This window comes from Lipotes vexillifer, unplaced genomic scaffold (genome assembly GCF_000442215.2).
Source record: "Lipotes vexillifer unplaced genomic scaffold, Lipotes_vexillifer_v1.1 scaffold247, whole genome shotgun sequence".
Lineage (NCBI taxonomy): Eukaryota > Metazoa > Chordata > Mammalia > Artiodactyla > Lipotidae > Lipotes > Lipotes vexillifer.
The window spans coordinates 2,121,285-2,142,405 of NW_006794161.1; the positions used below are offsets into that span (position 1 = coordinate 2,121,285).

Sequence of the window (21,121 nt, forward strand, 5' to 3'; positions counted from 1 at the left end):
CTGCAGTGGTAGGACTTGTAAATACTATGTTGAATGAAAGTGGTGAGACTGGGAAAACCTTGTCTTATTCCCTATCTTAGAGAAAAAGCTTTCAACTTTTTACTGTTGAGTATGATATCAGCTATAGGCCTTTATTATATTGAGGTACATTCCCTCTGTACCCATTTTGTAGAGTTTTTATCCTAAATGGATGTTGAATTTTGTCAAATGCTTTTTTTTTTTTTTTTTGCATCTGTTGAGATGATCGTGTGATTTTGTTTTGCAGACAGTGAACTATATACTTGCATCCTCAGAATAAATCTCACATAGTTGTGGTGTAATGATCCTTTTAATGTTTTGCTGAATTCAGTTTGCTAATATTTTGATTTTTGCATTTATGTTTATCAGGGATATTGGCCTGTAATTTTCTTTTCTTGTGGCATACTTGCCTGGTTTTGGTAACAGGGTAATGGTGGCCTGGTAAAATGAGTTATGGAAAAGGAGAGAATGCTTCCAATTTTGGAAGAGTTTAAGAAGGACTGCTAACAATTAATTCTTTTGTGTTTGGTAGAATTCACCAGTAAAGCCATCTGGTCATGAACTTTGTTTATTGGGAGGTTTCTGATTACTGGTTCAATCTCCTTACTAACATAGGCTGTTCAGATTTTCTATTTCTTCATGATTCAAACTTGGTAGGTTGTATGTTTCTATGAATTTTTCCATTTTCTCTAAGTTTTCAAAATAAGTTTAAATTTTATCTCAAGTTGCTAGCAGACAACCATATACTCTACAAATCAAATTTTAACTTATTAAATCATAATAAGGTTGGTACTCTGAAATTCTAAAGCAATAAACAATGTCTTCTTGACTCACAGAAGCTAATACAACCTCTAAATTAAAAACATGTTTTTGCCCTGAATGCATGGCTCAGTTTGCTGTATCTATTGTGGGCAGCTAGTTAGATTACTGAATCCCTAGAACTAAAAGATACATTCCTCAACTTGATTTTAAGTTCTGGAAAAGAATGACTAGGGGGAAGGTGACAGATATTTTCTAACGTGATAGAACTATCTTGAATAAAGGTTAAGTACAGATGACAATCTGGTTCAATACTGGAGAATTGGGTACCTGGTGATATAATTCAAAGGGAGATAAAGGAGATTTGAATAAAAAAAAAATAACATGAATTCAGTTGGAGTCGGACAGATTCAACAAGCAGTTGGAAATGCAAGCCTGAGTCTCAACAGAGAAATTAGAGTTGACAACTGAATTTATCATGCTGAGAATAAATATGACTATGAAAGAATGGAGTGCTAGAAGATTGTAAGACTACAGATGGAATCTGGTGAAATGCCAACATGTAAATGGATAAAAAGAGGAGAAGACAGGAGCAGAGAGAGGTAGGGGATAAACCAAGTGAGTAGTTTGGAGGCTACAATGGGTTCTCCTATAGCAAACATAGCCACAGGGATTAAGAGTTGAGGGTGCAACAAGAGGTGACAGCATCAATACTTAGCGCGTGCAATGAAGTTTTTAATTTTAGTCTTAACACTGGGACTATGAAAGATTATGTAACACTCTCCTTGCTCACAGAGCCTGAGATCAGTGATTCTTATTAACTTGACAACATACGAGAAACATTTTGAACACAATGCATACCTGGCAAAAAAAAGAGCTAACAACTATCTTCTTGGCTGCTCTAAAAATCCCTATAAGTATGTAATATTTGAGGATTGATTCGGGTCCTCTGATAATATTAGCACAAAAGGGCTACTTCACAATAGAAAATGACAAAGATGAACTGAAAGAAAGAGGAAAGTAAAGGCCAAACGGAGCCACCTTGATTCTGGGTAACTTCAATCTTGGAACTAGAACTATAATTTTATTCCTATAAAGCACTAAAAATGTTTCTGAATAAGGTGACTTAGGACACTGACTTTCAAAAAGGAAACAAAACTAAGTTAATTCTGTACAGTTATTTCAAAGTAACTGTGCGATACATAAAAAGGGCTGTAGTAATGAGAGGAGGATCATACTGATGGGAGACCCTCCTGCTTTGCCTCCATTGAAAATATATAATTAAATGTATTCTGGTTGTTAATGTCCTGGATGCAGGAGTGCAACAGACTTGGGTCTGGATTTGGACTCTATTGCTTCATTAAATCACAGTGCTCTCACCTACATAAGTGGGATGTGAAAGCACTGATATCATATGGTTGTTTTAACACCGCCTGTGAAAAGGCAGTACAATTTACTGAATATGAAATTGACAAATTTTGTTTATAATGAAACAAATTCTTGAGACTTGGGCAGCAGTGGGGGAAGCCGGATTCCATGACAGCAACAGCAGGGATCGTGGCAAGAATCACTGCTTGAAGGCTGCCCCGGGTGGTCTCATCTTCCTGCAGCTTGTAGACCCTCAGGCTTAGTGGAGCTGTTAACAGAGGAAGCGATCACCCGGAGCAGCAAGAGTAGCACCAGCAAGCTCCTTCCCCTGGAACTACACTCAGCATCGCGGCATCAAGATGCCACTTGTCTCTGTGTGGCTGACAGGGACTTGGTGCCTGGGCCTGGAGGCAGGCCTGAGCCACTGAGGTGGGAGAGCCAAGTTCAGGACATTGGACCACAGAGACCTCCTGGCCCCATGTAATATATCAATCAGCGAGAGGTCTCCCAAAGATCTCTGTCTCAACGCTAAGACCCACATCCACCCAACAGCCAGCAAGCCAGAGATCTCCATCTCAACTCCACCCAAAGGCCAGCAAGTTCCAGTGCTGAATGACCCATGCCAATCAACTAGCAAGACAGGAACACAACCCCACCCGTTAGCAGACAGGCTGCCTAAAATCTACTAAGTTCACAGATATCTGAAAACACACCACCGTACGCCACCCCTCCCACCAGAACACAGGCACCAGTCCCCTCCACCAGGAAGGCTACACAACCCACTGAACCAACCTCACCCAGTGGGGGCAGACACCAAAAACAACGGGAACTACGAACCTGCAGTCTGCGAAAAGGAGACCCCCAAACACAGTAAGTTAAACAAAATGAGAAGACAGAGAAACACACAGCAGATGAAGCAGCAAGGTAAAAACCCACCAGACCTAACAAATGAAGAGGAAATAGGCAGTCTACCTGAAAAAGAATTCAGAGTAATGATAGGAAAGATGATCCAAAATCTTGGAAATAGAATGGAGAAAATACAAGAAACATTCAACAGGGACCTAGAGGAACTAAAGAGCAAACAAACAGTAATGACCAACACAATTACAGAAATTAAAAATACTCCAGAAGGAATCAATAGCAGAATAATTGAGGCAGAAGAACAGACAAGTGACCTGGAAGATAACATAGTGGAAATAACTACTTTAGAGCAGAATAAAGAAATAAGAATGAAGAGAATTGAGGACAATCTCAGAGACCTCTGGGACAACATTAAACACACCAATATTCGAATTACAGGGGTCCCAGAAGAAAGGGTCTGAGAAAATATTTGAAGAGATGATAGTTGAAAAGTTCCCTAACATGGAAAAGTAAACAGTCAGTCAAGTCCAGGAAGCACAGAGAGTCCCATACAGGATAAATCCAAAGAGAAACATGCCAAGACACATATTAATCAAACTGTCAAAAATTAAATACAAAGAAAACATATTAAAAGCAGCAAGGGAAAAACAACAGATAACACACAAGGGAATCCCCATAAGGTTAACAGCTGATCTTTCAGCAGAAATCTGCAAGCCAGAAGGGAGTGGCAAGACATACTGAAAGGGATGAAAGGGAAAAACCTACAACCAAGATTACTCTAGCCAGCAAGGATCTCATTCAGGTTCGACAGAGAAATTAAAACCTTTACAGACAAGCAAAAGCTAAGAGAATTCAGCACCACCAAACCAGCTTTACAACAAATGCTAAAGGAACTTCTCTAGGCAGGAAACACAAGGAAAACATCTACAATAACAAACCCCAAACAAATAAGAAAATGCAAATAGGAACATACATATCGATAATTACCTTAAATGTAAGCAGATTAAATGCTCCAACCAAAAGGCACAGACTGGCTGAATGGATACAAAAACAAGACCCGTATATATGTTGTCTACAAGAGACCCACTTCAGACCTAGGGATACATACAGACTGAAAGTGAGGGGATGGAAAAAGATATTCCACGCAAATGGAAATCAAAAGAAAGCTGGAGTAGCAATTCTCGTATCAGACAAAACAGACTTTAAAATAAAGACTATTACAAGAGACAAAGAAGGACAGCACATAATGATCAAGGGATCGATCCAAGAAGAAGATACAACAATGGTAAATATTTATGCACCCAACAGAGGAGCACCTCAATACATAAGGCAAATGCTAACAGCCATAAAAGGGGAAATCGACAGTAACACAATCATAGTAGGGGACTTCAACACCCCACTTTCACCAATGGCCAGATCACCCAAAATGAAAATAAATAAGGAAACATAAGCTTTAAATGACACATTAAACAATATAGACTTAATTGATATTTCTAGGACATTCCATCCAGAAACAACAGAATACATTTTCTTCTCAAGTGCTCATGGAACATTCTGCAGGATAGATCATATCCTGGGTCACAAATCAAGCCTTGGTAAATTTAAGAAAATTGAAATCGTATCAAGTATCTTTTCCAACCACAATGCTATGAGACTAGATATCAATTACAGAAAAAAATCAGTAAAAAATACAAATACATGGAGGCTAAACAGTACAATACTAAATAACCAAGAGATCACTGAAATCAAAAAACACCTAGAGGGCTTCCCTGGTGGCGCAATGGTTGAGAGTCCACCTGCCGATGCAGGGGACACGGGTTCGTGCCCCGGTCTGGGAGGATCCCACATGCCGCGGAGTGGCTGGGCCCGTGAGCCATGGCCGCTGAGCCTGCACGTCCGGAGCCTGTGCTCCACAATGGGAGGGGCCGCAGCAGTAAAAGGACCACGTACCGCAAAAAACCCCACAAAAACCTAGAAACAAATGGCAATGAAAACACGACAACCCAAAACCTATGGGATGCAGCAAAAGCAGTTCTAAGAGAGAAGTTTATAGCAATACAATCCTACCTCAAGAAACAATAAACATCTCAAATAAACAACCTAACCTTATACCTAAAGCAATTAGAGAAAGAAGAGCAAAAACCCCCAAAGTTAGCAGAAGGAAAGAAATCATAAAGATCAGATTTAAATGAAAAAGAAATGAAACAGAAAGATCAATAAAACTAAAACCTGGTTCTTTGAGAAGAAAAACAAAATTGATAAACCATTAGCCAGACTCATCAAGAAAAAAAAAGAAGACTCAAATCAACAGAATTAGAAATGAAAAAGGAGAAGTATCAACTGACACTGCAGAAATACAAAGGATCATGAGAGATTACTACAAGCAACTCTATGCCAATAAAATGGACAACCTGGAAGAAACGGACAAATTCTTAGAAAACCACAACCTTCCAAGATTGAACCAGGAAGAAATAGAAAATATAAACAGACCAATCACAAGCACTGAAATTCAAACTGTGATTAAAAATCTTCCAACAAACAAAAGCCCAGGATCAGATGGCTTCACAGGCAAATTCTATCAAACATTTAGAGAAGAGCTAACACCTATGCTCTCAAACTCTTCCAAAATATAGCAAAGGGAGGAACACTCCCAAACTCATTCTATGAGGCCACCATCACCCTGATACCAAAACCAGACAAAGGTGTCATGAAAAAAGAAAACTACACATCAATATCAGTGATGAACATATATGCAAAAATCCTCAACGAAATACTAGCAAACAGAATCCAGCAGCATATTAAAAGGATCATACACCATGATCAAGTGGGATTTATCCCAGAGATGCAAGGATTCTTCAATATTCACAAGTCAATCAATGTGATACACTATATTAACAAATTGAAGGAGCAAAAGCGTATGATAATCTCAATAGATGCAGAAAAAGCTTGTGACAAAATTCAACACAAATTTATGATAAAAACTCTCCAGAAAGTAGCCAGGAGGGAACCTACCTCAACATAATAAAAGCCATATATGACAAACCCACAGCCAACATCATTCTCAATGGTGAAAAACTGAAACCATTTCCTCTAAGATCAGGAACAAGACAAGGTTGTCCACTCTCACCACTATTATTCAACATAGTTTTGGAAGTTTTAGCCACAGCAATCAGAAAAGAAAAAGAAATAAAAGGAATCCAGATCAGAAAAGAAGTTAAACTGTCACTGTTTTCAGATGACATGATACTATACCTAGAGAATCCTAAAAATGCTACCAGAAAACTACTAGAGCTAATCAATGAATTTGGTAAAGTAGAAGGATACAAAATTAATGCACAGAAATCTCTTGCATTCCTATACACTCATGATGAAAAATCTGAAAGAGAAATTAAGGAAACACTCCCATTTACCAATGCAACAAAAAGAATAAAATACCTAGGAATAAACCTACCTAAGGAGACAAAGACCTGTATGCAGAAAATTATAAGACACTGATGAAAGAAAGTAAAGATGATACGAATAGACGGAGAGATATGAGAGATATACCACGTTCTTGGATTGGAAGAATCAACACTGTGAAAATGACTACGCTACCCAAAGCAATCAACAGATTCAGTACAATCCCTATCAAACTACCAACGGCATTTTTCACAGAAGTAGAACAAAAAATTTCACAATTTGTATGGAAACACAAAAGATCCAGAGAAACCCCTTGCCTAAATGTAAGGCTAGACACTATAAAACTCTTAGAGGAAAGCACAGGCAGAACACTCTAGGACATAAATCACAGCAAGATCCTTTTTGACCCACCTCCTAGAGAAATGGAAATAAAAACAAAAATAAACAAATGGGACCTAATGAAACTTAAAAGCTTCTGCACAGCAAAGGAAACCATAAACAAGATGAAAAGACAACCCTCAGAATGGGAGAAAATATTTGCAAACGAAGCAACTGACAAAGGATTAATCTCCAAAATATACAAGCAGCTCAATATCAAAAAAACAACCCAATCCAAAAATGGGCAGAAGACCTAAATAGACATTTCTCCAAAGAAAATATACAGATTGCCAACAAACACATGAAAGGATGATCAACATCACTAATCATTAGAGAAACGCAAATCGAAACTACAATGAGGTATCACCTCACACCAGTCAGAATGTCCATCATCAAAAAATCTCCAAAGAATAAATGCTGGAGAGGGTGTAGAGAAAAGGGAACCCTCTTGCACTGTTGGTGGGTATGTAAGTTGGTGCAGCCACCATGGAGAACAGTATGGAGGTTCCTTAAAAAACTAAAAATAGGATTACCATACGACCCGGCAATCCCACTACTGGGCATATACCCTGAGAAAACCATAATTCAAAGAGTCACGTACCACAATGTTCACTGTGGCTCTACTTACAATAGCCAAGACATGGAAGCAACCTAAGTGTCCATCGACAGGTGAATATATAAAGAAGATGTGGCACATATATACAATGGAATATTAGCCATAAAAAGAAATGAAACTGAGTTGTCTGTAATGAGGTGGATGGACCTAGAGTCTGTCATACAGAGTGAAGTAAGTCAGAAAGTGAAATACAAATATTGTATGCTAACACATATGTATGGAATCTAAAAAACTAAACAAAAAAAAAGTGGTTTTGAAGAACCTGGGAACCGGACAGGAATAAAGACGCAGATGTAGAAAATGGAATTGAGGACACAGAGAGGGGGAGGGGTAAGTTGGGACGAAGTGAGAGAGTGGCATGGACATATATACACTACCAAATGTAAAACAGATAGCTAGTGGGAAGCAGCCACATAGCACAGGGAGGTCAGCTCAGTGCTTTGTGACCACCTAGAGGAGTGGGATAGGGAGGGTGGGATAGGGAGGGTGGGAGGGAGACGCAAGAGGGAGGGGATATGGGGATAGATATATACGTATAGCTGATTCACTTTGTTATACAGCAGCAACTAACAGCATTGTAAAGCAATTATACTCCAATAAGGATGTTAAAAAAATAATGCAATAAATGTAATATTTCACTTTCACATTTTTCAACCAAAAAAATTCTTGAGACCTTTTTTTTTAACAATGAGGATGGAGTGAGGGTAACTTGTATCAATTAGCTAAATTAACCAAGCTTCATAATGTTTAGATTTAGAGATCAGATAAACTATTGGTAGTCAAACTTTTTTTTTAGGCAACGAACTTTCTTCATTAAAATAAAATAAAGCCTTATTCAGAAACCCAATATGCAAAACAGATGAAAGCTAAATTACTCTGCCTTAGGGAGGGAGAAGTTGAGTGTGGAGGGGGGCATGGGGTGGGGGGTATCACTGTTCCTTGCACCCACTTTCAATAGCAGCCAGGGAAGTGTTCCAAGGAACTAAACTTAACCAATGTTTTAGCCCAACTTCTGATTTCGCAGATGGGGTAGTGAGACCCCATTAACTGCCTTGTTCAAGATCAAAGAGCTAATTATGGAAAAGCCAGGACTGCATCTCAGGTCTCCTTTTCTCACTGCAGACCATTTTACACAGTAGTAAAATTAAAGTACCACTAACAGTCTCATTACCAAAGCCTGGATTTCTTGTGAAACCTTTCCTGACTCCCCTGAGGAGTCAGCTAACTCATGGACTCCTTTCTAATGTTTTCCCCCTTCCAATTACTATCCATGTTCCTTTGTACTCGCGTGCCGCACTGCTATTGTGTATCTGTTTGTTTAGGAGTACCTCTGTCTTTGACATTAAGTCAGTGACCAGAGACACATTTTATTTACTGTGCATCACACAATACCTGACATAAGATCTGTTAACTGGATGAACCAATCAATACCGTAAGTTTATGAAGACTTGGAGTCATCATAGAAAATTATCTAACAGATTTTCCCTAAAATGAATGTTATTTTCAATCATCTCACTCACAACTCAAGGAACTACTTGTGCTTGAATGCAGTTTGACAAATAATTTCTCTTAAAGGTTAAGAATTACTAAGCCAAAAGATTCAAATCAACAAATGAAATCTTGCCTTAGGGGAACGTTCACTTAGAAATATACGAGCTGACAAGTTATCTACAGAAAGTAAAATACCTGCATATTCTGGATAGCATATAGTGAGAGGGCTCTTTTTGATTTTTTCTTCGAAGAGATCCTTCTTGTTTAGAAAAAGTATAATAGATGTATCTGTAAACCATTTGTTGTTACATATGCTGTCAAACAACTTCATGCTTTCATGCATTCGGTTCTGTAATAGAATACAGCCAGTTTGTCATAATGGCAAGGATTTTAAGAACTATTACTTTTAAAAAATGAGCGTGAAAAAAAAAAAGTATGGTAATACAATAGAACTTAGCTGAAAAATAGGTAACATCCCACAAAAACATATTTTTGCCATTTAAGAACAAGCACACACTTTAATTTAGGCAAGATGAGTGTCTACATCACTCATCACTTTTTTGCATTCAACCAGTACTTGCTGAGTGCTGGCAGCGGGTCACTGTGCTGCAGGACCCTGCGATCTAGAAATGTGAAGTGCAAACGTTTCAAAGGAGACCTCATTATTACAGAGTGAATTGAAGTTTCCATTAAAAGATAAGTAGAGGTTTTTAAAGATTAATAAATTAAACTGAAAAAGCTGAAACACAATTAGCCCAATACCCTAAATATAATGGTATATTAGGGAAGGAAACTTCCAATTCCTGTTTCCTGCCCTTCCAGTTTTTGTGGTTTCAAAAAGGGTACAGGGTACTAATATATTTTATAGTGCCAGAATGACAGAAAGGAACATGTGCACTACACCTACTGCAATGATAATTGTATATAACTTACTTTAATAAAAGAAACTGACACATAGCTTTTTTCTAATTAAAAATATTTCCCCCAGATTAATGGTACACTGAAACACATCTGAAAATTACATGACAGTAGCAAAGTATAACAGAGATCAAGGATTACTGAGCTGGCAGAAGTAATAAGTTAAGAAAAATAAGCCTTGGACTATAATGGAACTAACTTTATTTTCATTTAGTATGTAGATACCAGATCTCATAAATGCCTAGTTAAGCAACTAGGGTTGAGGTGAGATTAACTTTTTGTGTTTTCCCTTTTTTCAGGATCCATCTGTTCTTTGTATTCTAAAAGGGAAATATACTAAACAAAAGTTAGAGAAAAGAGCCTGAACTTTCAATTAATTTAGGCATTAGTAAGAATTCTTCAAGAATTTTTCACAGAAAAATTCTTGGCAACATCTCCAGCTCTTCATATGCCATGCTCAATCTTTAAAAGTGGTTCTACTTGCCATTTCTTCATCTTCAGCTAGAACCAGGTCATAGTCACTCAGTGCCACACAGAAGATGATGGCGGTCACTCCTTCAAAGCAATGAATCCATTTCTTCCTCTCAGATCTCTGTCCTCCCACATCAAACATTCTGTAAGAGGAAAAATAATGAGTTTGACATCACGCTGAATGTTCAGAGGCTCTGAGGAGTGCTATAAAAATCAACAAAAAAAGCTCCAAATCGCATAGGGAATGTGGGATGGAAATAAAGGAGAAAAGGATTTTATGGGAGGAATATAATGTCACAAATTGATTTTCACAAAGGAAAAAAAGTCTGCTGGTTTTAAACCATTTTGTTTTTATCTCACAGTAAAACAAAACAAAAACCCCAAAATACCCTAAAAAAATAACACATTCATTAACATATGAGAACACTTTAGAACAGAACACGAAAACAAATACAAAAGAAGGGGCAGCACTATAAGAATGCAGAGATAATAGAATATATTCAATTTGCTAAAGTCACAGAACATTAGAGGCAGAGAACATGGTCCCCTCATCCAAGTACAAAATGTTTTCTCTCAGAAGCAATACAGCAGATGTAAAGGAAAAACCATCCCGGGTAAGAAAAGCTGAGCAAGCAAGTCATATTTAAACAGGGGCAAAAAAGCTGCCTAAATTAAAAAGTAAAACCATGGTATAGAAAAAAAAAAATGAGATGAGATAAATGGATGGCCTACTGAATAGTCTGAAAATTAGGACTGAAAAAACTCAATTTTTACATGATACACAACAGCAGACCATTGTAGGTTACTGTACAGGGTAGTAACACAAACAGTATAAAAACAATAATCTTTTCCTCCTTTCCCTGTAAGAGTTTAAGTTAAGCACAAGTTGAAATTCACATAGATTATGTTATGCAACCTAGAAATAACCACTTACATAATGGAAACACTATGCAAACTGGTACATTTTTAAAGGCTCCATTTATCTAGATACTGCACTAATTAAAATAGTCCCTATTTAATTCTCAGGCAAAAAGAATTTTCCCTGTAGAATAGTTTTGGCCTATAAACCAAATCCGAGTACAAAAGATCTGTACTCATTACAAAAGTAACTAGTATTGTTACTTTTATCATCATTTCAGTGCCATTCTTTCTATTAGTTTAGCTAGTAAATTGTTCATTAAGTTTAAGTATGCTATATAACAAAATGATTCTACTACACACTAAAATGGGTAAGATATAAAAAGGACAGCTGGTAATAAAGCTCAAACAAGAACAAAAGAAATTAAAATGATTACCCATTTGTTAAATTGCCAAGGAACACAATTTGAAGACAACTTTACCAAAAAGATAATATATTTTAGCTAACTTCTCTGATCTAATGTCACATATTTCCTGACCACTCCATGTAAGATAACAATAAAACCCACCCTGTCCCATATTATCCCTATGTTGGTTTTACGTGTCAATTTGGCTAGGCTATCATACGCAGCTATTTAATCAAACAGTAATCTGGGTGCTGCTGTGAAGATATTTTCTGGTTATGGTTAACATCTATAGTCAGTTGATTTTCAGTAAAGGAGATTATCCTTGATAATGTGGGCAGACCTCATGCAATGAGTTGAAAGGCATTCAGAGCAAAAACTGAAGTTTCCCAGAAGAAGAAAAATTCTGCCTCAATACTGTAACATCAGTTTCTGTCTGAGCCTGCTGTCCTGCACTACAAACTTCCAATTCACTGGCACCTACAGTCACGTTAAGCCAGTTCCTTGAAATACACAGAACCTACTGGTTCTGCTGCTTGCAAGAACCCTGACTGACACAAATTTTAGTACCCAGAGTGGGGTAATGCTGTAAAACCAATTCCCAAAACTGTGGAAGTGGCTTTGGAAGTGGGTAATAGGGAAAGGCTGGAAGAATTTTGAGTTACTTGATAGAAAAAGCCCAGAATGCCTTGAAAGATGGTTGGTTAGAAATACGGATATTAAAGGTGATTTTGATGAGACTTAGATGGAAGTGAAGAGGATGGTAGAAAAGCTTCTATCTTAGAGAATGAATATATATCATCATGAACACAATGTTGAAAGATATATGAATGTTAAAGATGTTTTTGTTGAGGTCTCAGAAGGAAATGAGAAGTATATTATTGGACACTGCAGAAAAGGGAATCCTTGTTTTAAAGTGGCAAAAACTTGGCTTAACTATTCTAGTGCTGGGTGTAAGGCAGGACTTGTAAGAGATGAACCTGGATATTTAGATTTAGCTGAGAAAATTTTCAAGCAAAGAATGCAAGGTACAACCTTGGTTCTCCTTGCTGCTAAAGTAAAATGCAAGACGAAGGAGAGAAACTGAGGAGTGAACTAATAAGCAAAGAGGAACCAGACCCACACAGGGAAGAAGGCCAAGGACTGGAGTGATATGACCATAAGGCAGGGAACACCAAGAACTGCTGACAACCACCAGAAGCTAAGAGGCAAGGGAAGATTCTTTTTTCGAGCCTTCAGAAGGGGCACAGTCCTGCTGACAAACTGATTTTAAACTTCTAGCTTCAACTATCAAAGAATAAATTTCCATTGTTATATGCCACTAGTTTGTGGTAATTTGTTACAGCAGCTTTAGGAAACTAGTATACCCCCTCCCATCTTGCTTTATTTCTCTTTGTAGCAATTATCGCCCCCTGAATACTAAATAGTTATTTCATCTAATCTCCTCCCCCATCCCTAGAACAACATAAAGGCAAAGACTTTGTTTTGGCCATGTTATATCCCCTCCACTGGACAAACACACGCACTTCATAAACATTTGTTGAATGAAAGAATGAACTGTGTCTACAGAATATTTTAAAACACTTTCAAGCAATAATAGACTATTTTTTACCAATGGCATTTTTCACAGAACTAGCCCAAAAAACTTTAAAATTTATCTGGAAACGTGAAAGACCCCGAATTGCTAAAGCAATCTTGAGAAAGAAAAACAGAGCTGGAGGAATCAGACTCCCTGACTTCAGACTATACTACAAAGCTACAGTAATCAAAACAGTATGGTACTGGCACAAAAACAGAACTATAGATCAATGGACTAGGATAGAAAGCCCAGAGACAAACCCACGCACCTGTGGTCAATTAATCTATGACAAGGGAGGTAAGAATATATAATGGAGAAAAGACAATCTCTTCAATAAGTGAGGCTGGGAAAACTGGACAGCTACATGTAAAAGAATGAAATTACAACATTGTCTAACACCATACACAAAAATAAACTCTAATGGATCAATAATAGGTTAGTTTTACCATGTTGAAGATCTAGGCCTTCCAGTTATGCTGTGGGAATGTTAAATATAAAAGCGCTTTAACTTGATAATCAAGTAATATGAATACAGAAGAAATCTTCAATTTATTTAATTTAGAAATGAATGAGGGTCATTCATATACTGGTCATAAAGAACATTTAATCTAAGCCACTGCTTCTCAAACTTTAATGTGCATTACAATCACCAGGTGGGTAAGTTGATGGTGCTGATCTGGGGACCACACTTTGAGAATCACTGGCCTAATTCATAAGTCAAGGAGCAAAAATGACTAAGAACTAATATGACAAAGGATCAGAATGTGCACAGAGCATTTTCATTATTTTACAAATACAGGAGAATTATCTTCAAATTCTGAACTTCTATTTCTTTAACCCAAAACAAAGCAAGATTATAGTATGTTCTCCTTCATATGAAAAGATGAAACTTTTGACTAGTATCAAGTAGGGAGTGAAATTGAGTTTTCTTAGGTTTCTCTTTTTAGAGGGAGCAAGGGGAGGGAGTGAAGATGGAAGGGCATATATTGGCTATCCTGAGCTATGCTGTCTTACCGTCAGACTGTCATCTAATTCCACTGTGACCAAGACTGAGACAATGCTAGTTGACCATATATAAATACCAAGCCCATAAATGACATTCCACCCCAAAACCAACTGCACATTACATTACTAAAGAAAAGGAATAGAAACATGTTATGATGATTTTCTAATAGAAGGGATGCTTTAATTCTATATTCAGCAAAAATATAACAAGATAAAACTGTTAATTCTTTAAAGCAAAATAATCCTCATAGACACTTTCCATAAATGCCTAGTCACAGAGGTGATAATATATATTGTTAAGTTATAATGCCTTATTGCCTCATTTTGAATTTGTTAATTCCCATACCACAAAAAAGTGAAACTGAAATTTTATATCAGCAGTTAAAAATCAGACAATGAATTTATACCACAAAACACACAAAATGATAAGCACACTTGAGTTTCCAGTAGAATTATTCTAAGTATATTTTTGCCCTCATTCTTCTGAGGCTCACTTAATATATAAAAAGCAAAGTTGGAACCATATGTTAGCAATGATAGTAATTTAACAGAATTCAAAACCAAAATAAGACAAAGTTTATTTGAAGTTACTGACAAATCTATGTTTATCTGTAAGTCAGCAAGTGAAAACAGTAACTAAAAACATCCTGTGAAATTTTACCTCGCCCAAGGAGACTAAATAGAGCAAGGTAAGTGGACTTCCTGGAAGGATCATGATGACAGACAACTCCTGATGTTGAAATGGCAACTTTGAGAAACCTAGGCTGGAAGTGAAGTGTATGGTCTGGAAGCAAATGTTTAGGGCGCATCTACCGAAGAACGAAACTGAATTTTGCACAGTTAGATGGCCCAAAGCACCAAATAACTGATGTGACATTTACCTTTGCCGTTTCCCATCATTTACAGAGCTCACACCTCTATGTTTCCTTTTATAGACAGTAACCATTTTATGTATAAACCTCTAACAATGAGCAAGATTGGAACAGTCTGTTAAGAATCTTAAACAAGTTTACCCTTACCTAACCAGGGGCCTATGTCCAGAATCCTTACTTGCTAACCCTAACCCCATGCATTTTCTCCTGAAACTTCATGGTTAGAATAAAGTTATCATCTGAACGTAACAATTTAAATTTGTTATAGAATATGGTCTTAAAGCAAGGTAAATAGAAACCAAAAAAATCAGAATTTAAGTTGTACAGGATTAAAAAAAGACCCAATCTAATAGTGAATTTCCTTATAATTAAAATCACTTTATAATTTTTAAACACATCTGGCAACAGTTATCAAATAAGACAAATCAGATTATTTAAAATAATACTATTTTAATATTCCTCAGTCTGGTTATTTAATATTCTCCAAATAGTAAGCAAACTATAACATTTCAATAAGAGATCTTACCAGCAGGGAAAGGAAAAAAAAAAGCCCACTGACAGCAAAAAAAAAAAAAAAAAAAAAAAAAAAAAAAAAAAAGCAAATGCAAAACAGTACCATGTTACAGTACCAAAAGTTACATGGTCAGATTAACTAATTATGATCTATATCTCTGTTTAAGAAAGCAGGGCAATGTTTGTGCTTTTGGAAGGAAGCTGCCAGGGAAAACTGAAATTAAATTTTAGTTTTCTGGAAAACTTAATTACATTAATCACTGAATGTGGGATAATGTAGTGATAAATGATAGTAACAAATGTATTATATTTAAAATATTTATGGAGAGAATCAAAGATATAGTTGCATATATTTAGCTGTGCTCCCCAAACTAGTAATATTGAGCTTCTTTACGAGGTGAGCTGATAAATATTTTTTTTTAATCTTTCACTAGGAGCCTTTCTTTAAGACGGTTTCAGAAATTCTGCTTTACTATCATACTGTTTCAGAGCACTGGAGTTAACTGAAGCAAAATTCAGCAGTTTCTCTCATACTTTGAAAACTGTTACTTATTGGAAAAAGAAAAACATAGTTCTGTAAATCTGAATGCAATGCTTAAATGAACTTCCCTGAGCCCAGTTCATTACACAATGAGCGGACTAGACAAAATGAACTCCAGATTCCCTTTCATTCTGAAGGCTACCACTTAGTGCTTCTCTGTTCAGACTTCAGTTAAGTTATAGTACACTGTAAATTAAAAACATTTTTCATTGTGAAATAGTACAAACATGAGTTTGCATAAATAAAAATCTTCGTGAAAATTTTTAAAAAGGTAACTTTTAAAAATATGCCCATAAATAAGCATATATTCTATCAGTAAAACCTAAAACTGGATGGCAACACTTTCCCAAAATATAAAATATTAGAGCAGTACTTTCTTTTAAAAATAAAAGCCCAAAACTATTTTTATTTAAGTCACTGTGAAAAATACAGGCAAAAGGAATTTGCATGGCTATTTTTTCTTAAATAAAAATATAAATATTCCTCCTGAATGTTTCTTGACCTCTTTCAGCCCCAAATTCTTTTGTCCAATCAGGTGTGAAACATTTTTTGTAATTTCAAACTCTAAACATTTTAAAACATTTATTAGTATACCTTTTTTTCCTTAAACAATGTGTTCTGTATCTAAATTCATAAATCATAATGTTTTGAAGATACTCACTTAAAATGAAGATCTTTGAAAGTAAAATGGGTTTCAACAATTCCTGTAGTTTTCACTCGGGTTCTGAGAACATCTTGTTGAGTTGGGATATAATTTGGTTGTGCAATTCTGTCCAAGTCATTCAAATAGCTGAAAAAATAAACAACAATATGCTAATAGTTAACACTGTCAATAAAGATCATCTAAACCAAAGAGTAAAACCTTCTGATGCATGCAATACTCCAGATTACTGAAGTTTTTATATTTCTGTGGAATGATGTAATTTTAAGTCTATATCTTACACAACTCTCACAGAAATGAAAATTTTTATACTTCTCCAGTCACAAAGTTCCTTAAATATTTCAGTAATTCTCCTTGTTGGAAAAGAAAACAAAGTAATAACTTTATAAACATCCAAACTCACGGCACACCATGAATTTGTCCCTTAAAACTCTTTATTACACTTCTTTGATGTAGCACTGTGTTTATGTTCCAGACATTATTCGTTTGTTGAGAAATTAGAAAGCCTTCCTAAGTAGTGAGGAAACCTCTGGCCAAAGGTTGAATTCAATATTGTTCCTTTTCAACCAACCTTAAGTAACATACAGGAAAACATGACACATGCTCCTATACTCTACATTTTACTGCCTCTATGAATCAATATTCATATTTTACTTCTCATTGATTTCAGTCACTCATTCAACACTTTCTGCCAATGATGCAAAATATGTTGTGCTATAAAAATATAGTGCTGTCATACCATGCAATTCTTTCATTTTGTGTCCACTTATGTAGTAGAATCAATAATGTTACAGTCCAGGTATGGAGAGATTAAGGTGAACCTCAGTGGTTCAAGAGGGCTTCATGGATAGTGAAGGGCATAAATAGAAATCTGACAGGTGCAACGAATAAAAGGGAATGTCATTCACATCAGGAAAAGCAGTAAAACAGTATGGAGGTAGGAACAGTCACGTCTTATATCTCAGAAAGTAAGTCCACTAGTACGCTACGCATGGAATTAATCCTAAGGTCAGTTGAATGTGGGGAGCATCACTGAAGTATTTTCTAATACTAGAGTGGAAGAATCCAAGATAATTTAGACGATACTCTAGGTTTATTATAGAGAGGCACCAACTTTTGCAACTTTAATTGATGTTATCCTCTGAAACTGTTCCTTAGCCATTTAGAATGGGGTCTTACAAACAAAAGGAGCTCAATAAATATTGTATTTCTGGAGATGGGGTTGGAAAGCTATCCTGTGAATTAGTAATCAAAATGTTTTAGACAGTTAAGTTTATGTATGTGATGCTGATACCAGAATACATGGAGATGATAGCTTGAGTTATCTGTATTATATTTACTGAATTTAAAATAATCAATGTATTACTGCATTGGTGATAATCCCCTAGTACTTCATCTGTGTTTTTAGTTCCATATATATAACATTCACCTTATTGTAACAAAACCTGACTTAAAAAACAAACAAACAGGCCATGGCTAGATTTTACTAATTGTCCCTTTGAAGTAGTGAGCTATTCTTATTTAAAATTTACTCTGATTACTCCTATATACATTTCTTTGCTTAAAACTGCTATAGTTCTATTAGCCTCTAAAAATAATGCACATTTATATTTCAACAAGACAAAAAAGAAAAACAGGCATCGTGAAAAGCTCCAATTGTTTTTAAAAGATCACAAATTTAAAATGTAAACTGGTGGTTAGATGGTCTTAATAGGCAGCTTAGCAGCATCCCCTATCTCCGGTCAAGAATTCAGAAATCAAGATAGCTTGTAACTACCACGGGGAAAAATTTTTTTTATGATTTCCTTCATTCTTGAAAAATGGCTCCATTATTGTCATCTTAAGATTAGAACGACTAGTAATGAAATAACGGGGAGCCAAAGTGACACGTTTCTTTCAGAGCGTGGCCAAGCACTGTGCACAGGACAAAGGGTCTTGGTAAATATACTGAGGGGGGTCCAGAGAGATAGGGGGAAAGGAACTTCAATCTACAGTCCCTAAGAAGCACCCCTTAATTATTCAAATAGTTCCCCTTGTTGGGCTCAGCTCAGAGAAACCTCCTCACCGTGAGTGACTTCCACTTAGATCTTTCTGCAGGTTCTGGTGGTGCCAAAGCAAGTATGGTGCACTAAGAGCTGTGTCCTTGCCCTAAGAATTTTTTTTCTAATTTTCTCTTCTAGCTTCTGTAAAGTTTGGTTTACTAATTTAAGGGCATATTGCATGATGACCATGTATCAGGCAATGGAGATATAACACTGGGAAGAAACAGACCTTACTGAATTTACAGTGCAGTGGCAGAGATAAAAAAGAATCAAACAGTCTCAATATAAGTCAAATCACCTCAAAATAAATGTAAATCTGTGAGTAGTATGGAAAAAAATACATCACATCATGAATACCTAACAGGGAGTCAAAGGCCTACACACTGAGTTGAAGAGTATTTCCTTGTAGAAGTGAGGACACCAGTTGGAGAGATGGGCTACACAGCAATAAGAAGATGTTACATATACATATATAAACTATGTATGTAATAATTTATATGTTTATACACTTGTAAAACACTAAAAATACATATTGAGAAATATAGCATTATAAAAACTGTGATGGGTTACACAGTAATTTGTATTACTTATTCATTCACACTAAATCATTTACCTAACACTGAGTACTCTGATGTGCAATACAGGACATGATAATAAGGTCCTCAGGAGCCATTCCCGTTGGTTTTCCACTGTGGCAAAGTAGGTGTATTTACCTGGACCTTCTAATACCTGTCATCTTCTATTTAATCCTCATTTGTGTTCCCAAGAGCCAATAGCTCTGTCAAGAAAACTGAGTAATTCTGGAAAGTAAAATGAGTGCAAGGTACATGTTTCTAGTCATATCATCTTTGACATTTCTGAGTATGTGTACCAAGTAACGGAAACAAATCCTTGATTTTTTTTTTTTTTTTTTAATTCTATGCAGATCATCAAACAGAAAGCTCCCTGAATAGGTTTTATCAAAACTTCCTTTATAGACTTTTCTGGGGCCACCACCTGGAAAATCAGAGCAGATTTTTCTTCTAAAAAACTAGACTTAGATATCTGTAAACAATGTCCAATGCAACAGGGCACATACAGTTGACAACTTTCAACTAAATCATTTACCTAACACTGAGTACTCTGTGTCACTGAGTACTGTGTCTGTCAATGGACAAGTAACTTCTCAGGCACTTAGTAAACAAAAAGCACACAAATCAGTTACCCTCCCCTTTGGCTAGCCACAGATAAACTAGAGATACACCCAAATTCAGAGTGAATTTTGGCAAGTTCCAATTACTTTCTTGGAAATATACTGGAAACAGTTCCATTCTGCATGTTTCAATTAGTTACATGAGTCCCTTGAGACAACTTTTGAACAGAAGGGAAATAGGAGCCTTGCTACCTACAAACACACACACAAAAAACAGAAGTTTTGAAATACTGTCATCCTAAATATCCTGAGTTGTCTAAGAATGTGTCAGCCAACTCTGCATTAAAAGTGACCTGGAGGTATACCTCACCTGCAAGTAATTATTCATGATAGTGTAGTTCTGAAGTTATGATTACTTACTATGCTGCAGAATCATTAAGCTGGTACTCTCGGGACCTGTTGAAGCAGGCTTGTACACCACTGTCTTTCCACAATCTCTTTATAACTCCAGCAAGTTCTGCAGTCATAAAACCTTCCTCAGCAGCTCCAGCAAGCACAAAGAGTTGGCGGGCATCATCCTGAACATTCAAAGTCCATTTTTATTTAAAAAGTAAAAAGGCAGACACTACAGATAAAGTATATTCCAGATTACAAAAAGTGCAATAGTGAATTTCCTTTATGCCTTTTATTGGTGTCATAACTTGGATTTCTCTAAAAGCACCACTTAAAAAATTGGCTTAATCAAAAAAGCATAATCTTAAATCATGAGTCCATGTTTTGTGATATTAGTAACAGCTATCAAGGCACTAAGGAGCTGAAAGAATGACGACACTTGCAGCTCATGAGAGAATATATTAACCAACTACCCACTGACAGTCTGTTGTACCCTTCTGAGAAAACAGAAGAATGTATGCTTTGCCTCTCCCTTACCAAAATGTTTCTAATCTAAAAAACACATTAACACCATTAGAGGTTATTTTTAGCATCTAATTAAATGTTAGCTTTGTGATATACTTCACAGATGCAAAATAAGTTCAGAGAAGGGAGAAATCAAGTGGGATAAAGCAAGAATAGTTCCACAGAATGGTGTGAGATTTTTCAGAAGACCTTAAAGTATGTATACCTTAAAATCAATGGGCCAGGAGATGGGGATAGCTGTCTGCTGATCCAGGCAAGGAAACAAACACAGCTTTGGAGTAGAAATACTCATGACACATATAGAAGAGAGCATGCAA

General features: G+C 36.3%; 1 protein-coding gene across 2 annotated transcripts in view; it reads right to left on the bottom strand.

The window, feature by feature from the left end:
- The window catches only part of GNAI1 (G protein subunit alpha i1), a 90,457-nt gene that overhangs the window by 4,811 nt on the left and 64,525 nt on the right, over nucleotides 1–21,121 (bottom strand). For both annotated transcript variants that reach the window (XM_007467041.1, XM_007467040.1), the window contains 4 exons: nucleotides 20,307–20,464; nucleotides 16,713–16,841; nucleotides 10,293–10,422; nucleotides 9,086–9,239 (listed from right to left, as the gene is read on the bottom strand). In XM_007467041.1, coding sequence (XP_007467103.1) covers nucleotides 9,086–9,239; nucleotides 10,293–10,422; nucleotides 16,713–16,841; nucleotides 20,307–20,464 — 571 coding nt within the window. The remainder of the gene's footprint in view (nucleotides 1–9,085; nucleotides 9,240–10,292; nucleotides 10,423–16,712; nucleotides 16,842–20,306; nucleotides 20,465–21,121) is intronic.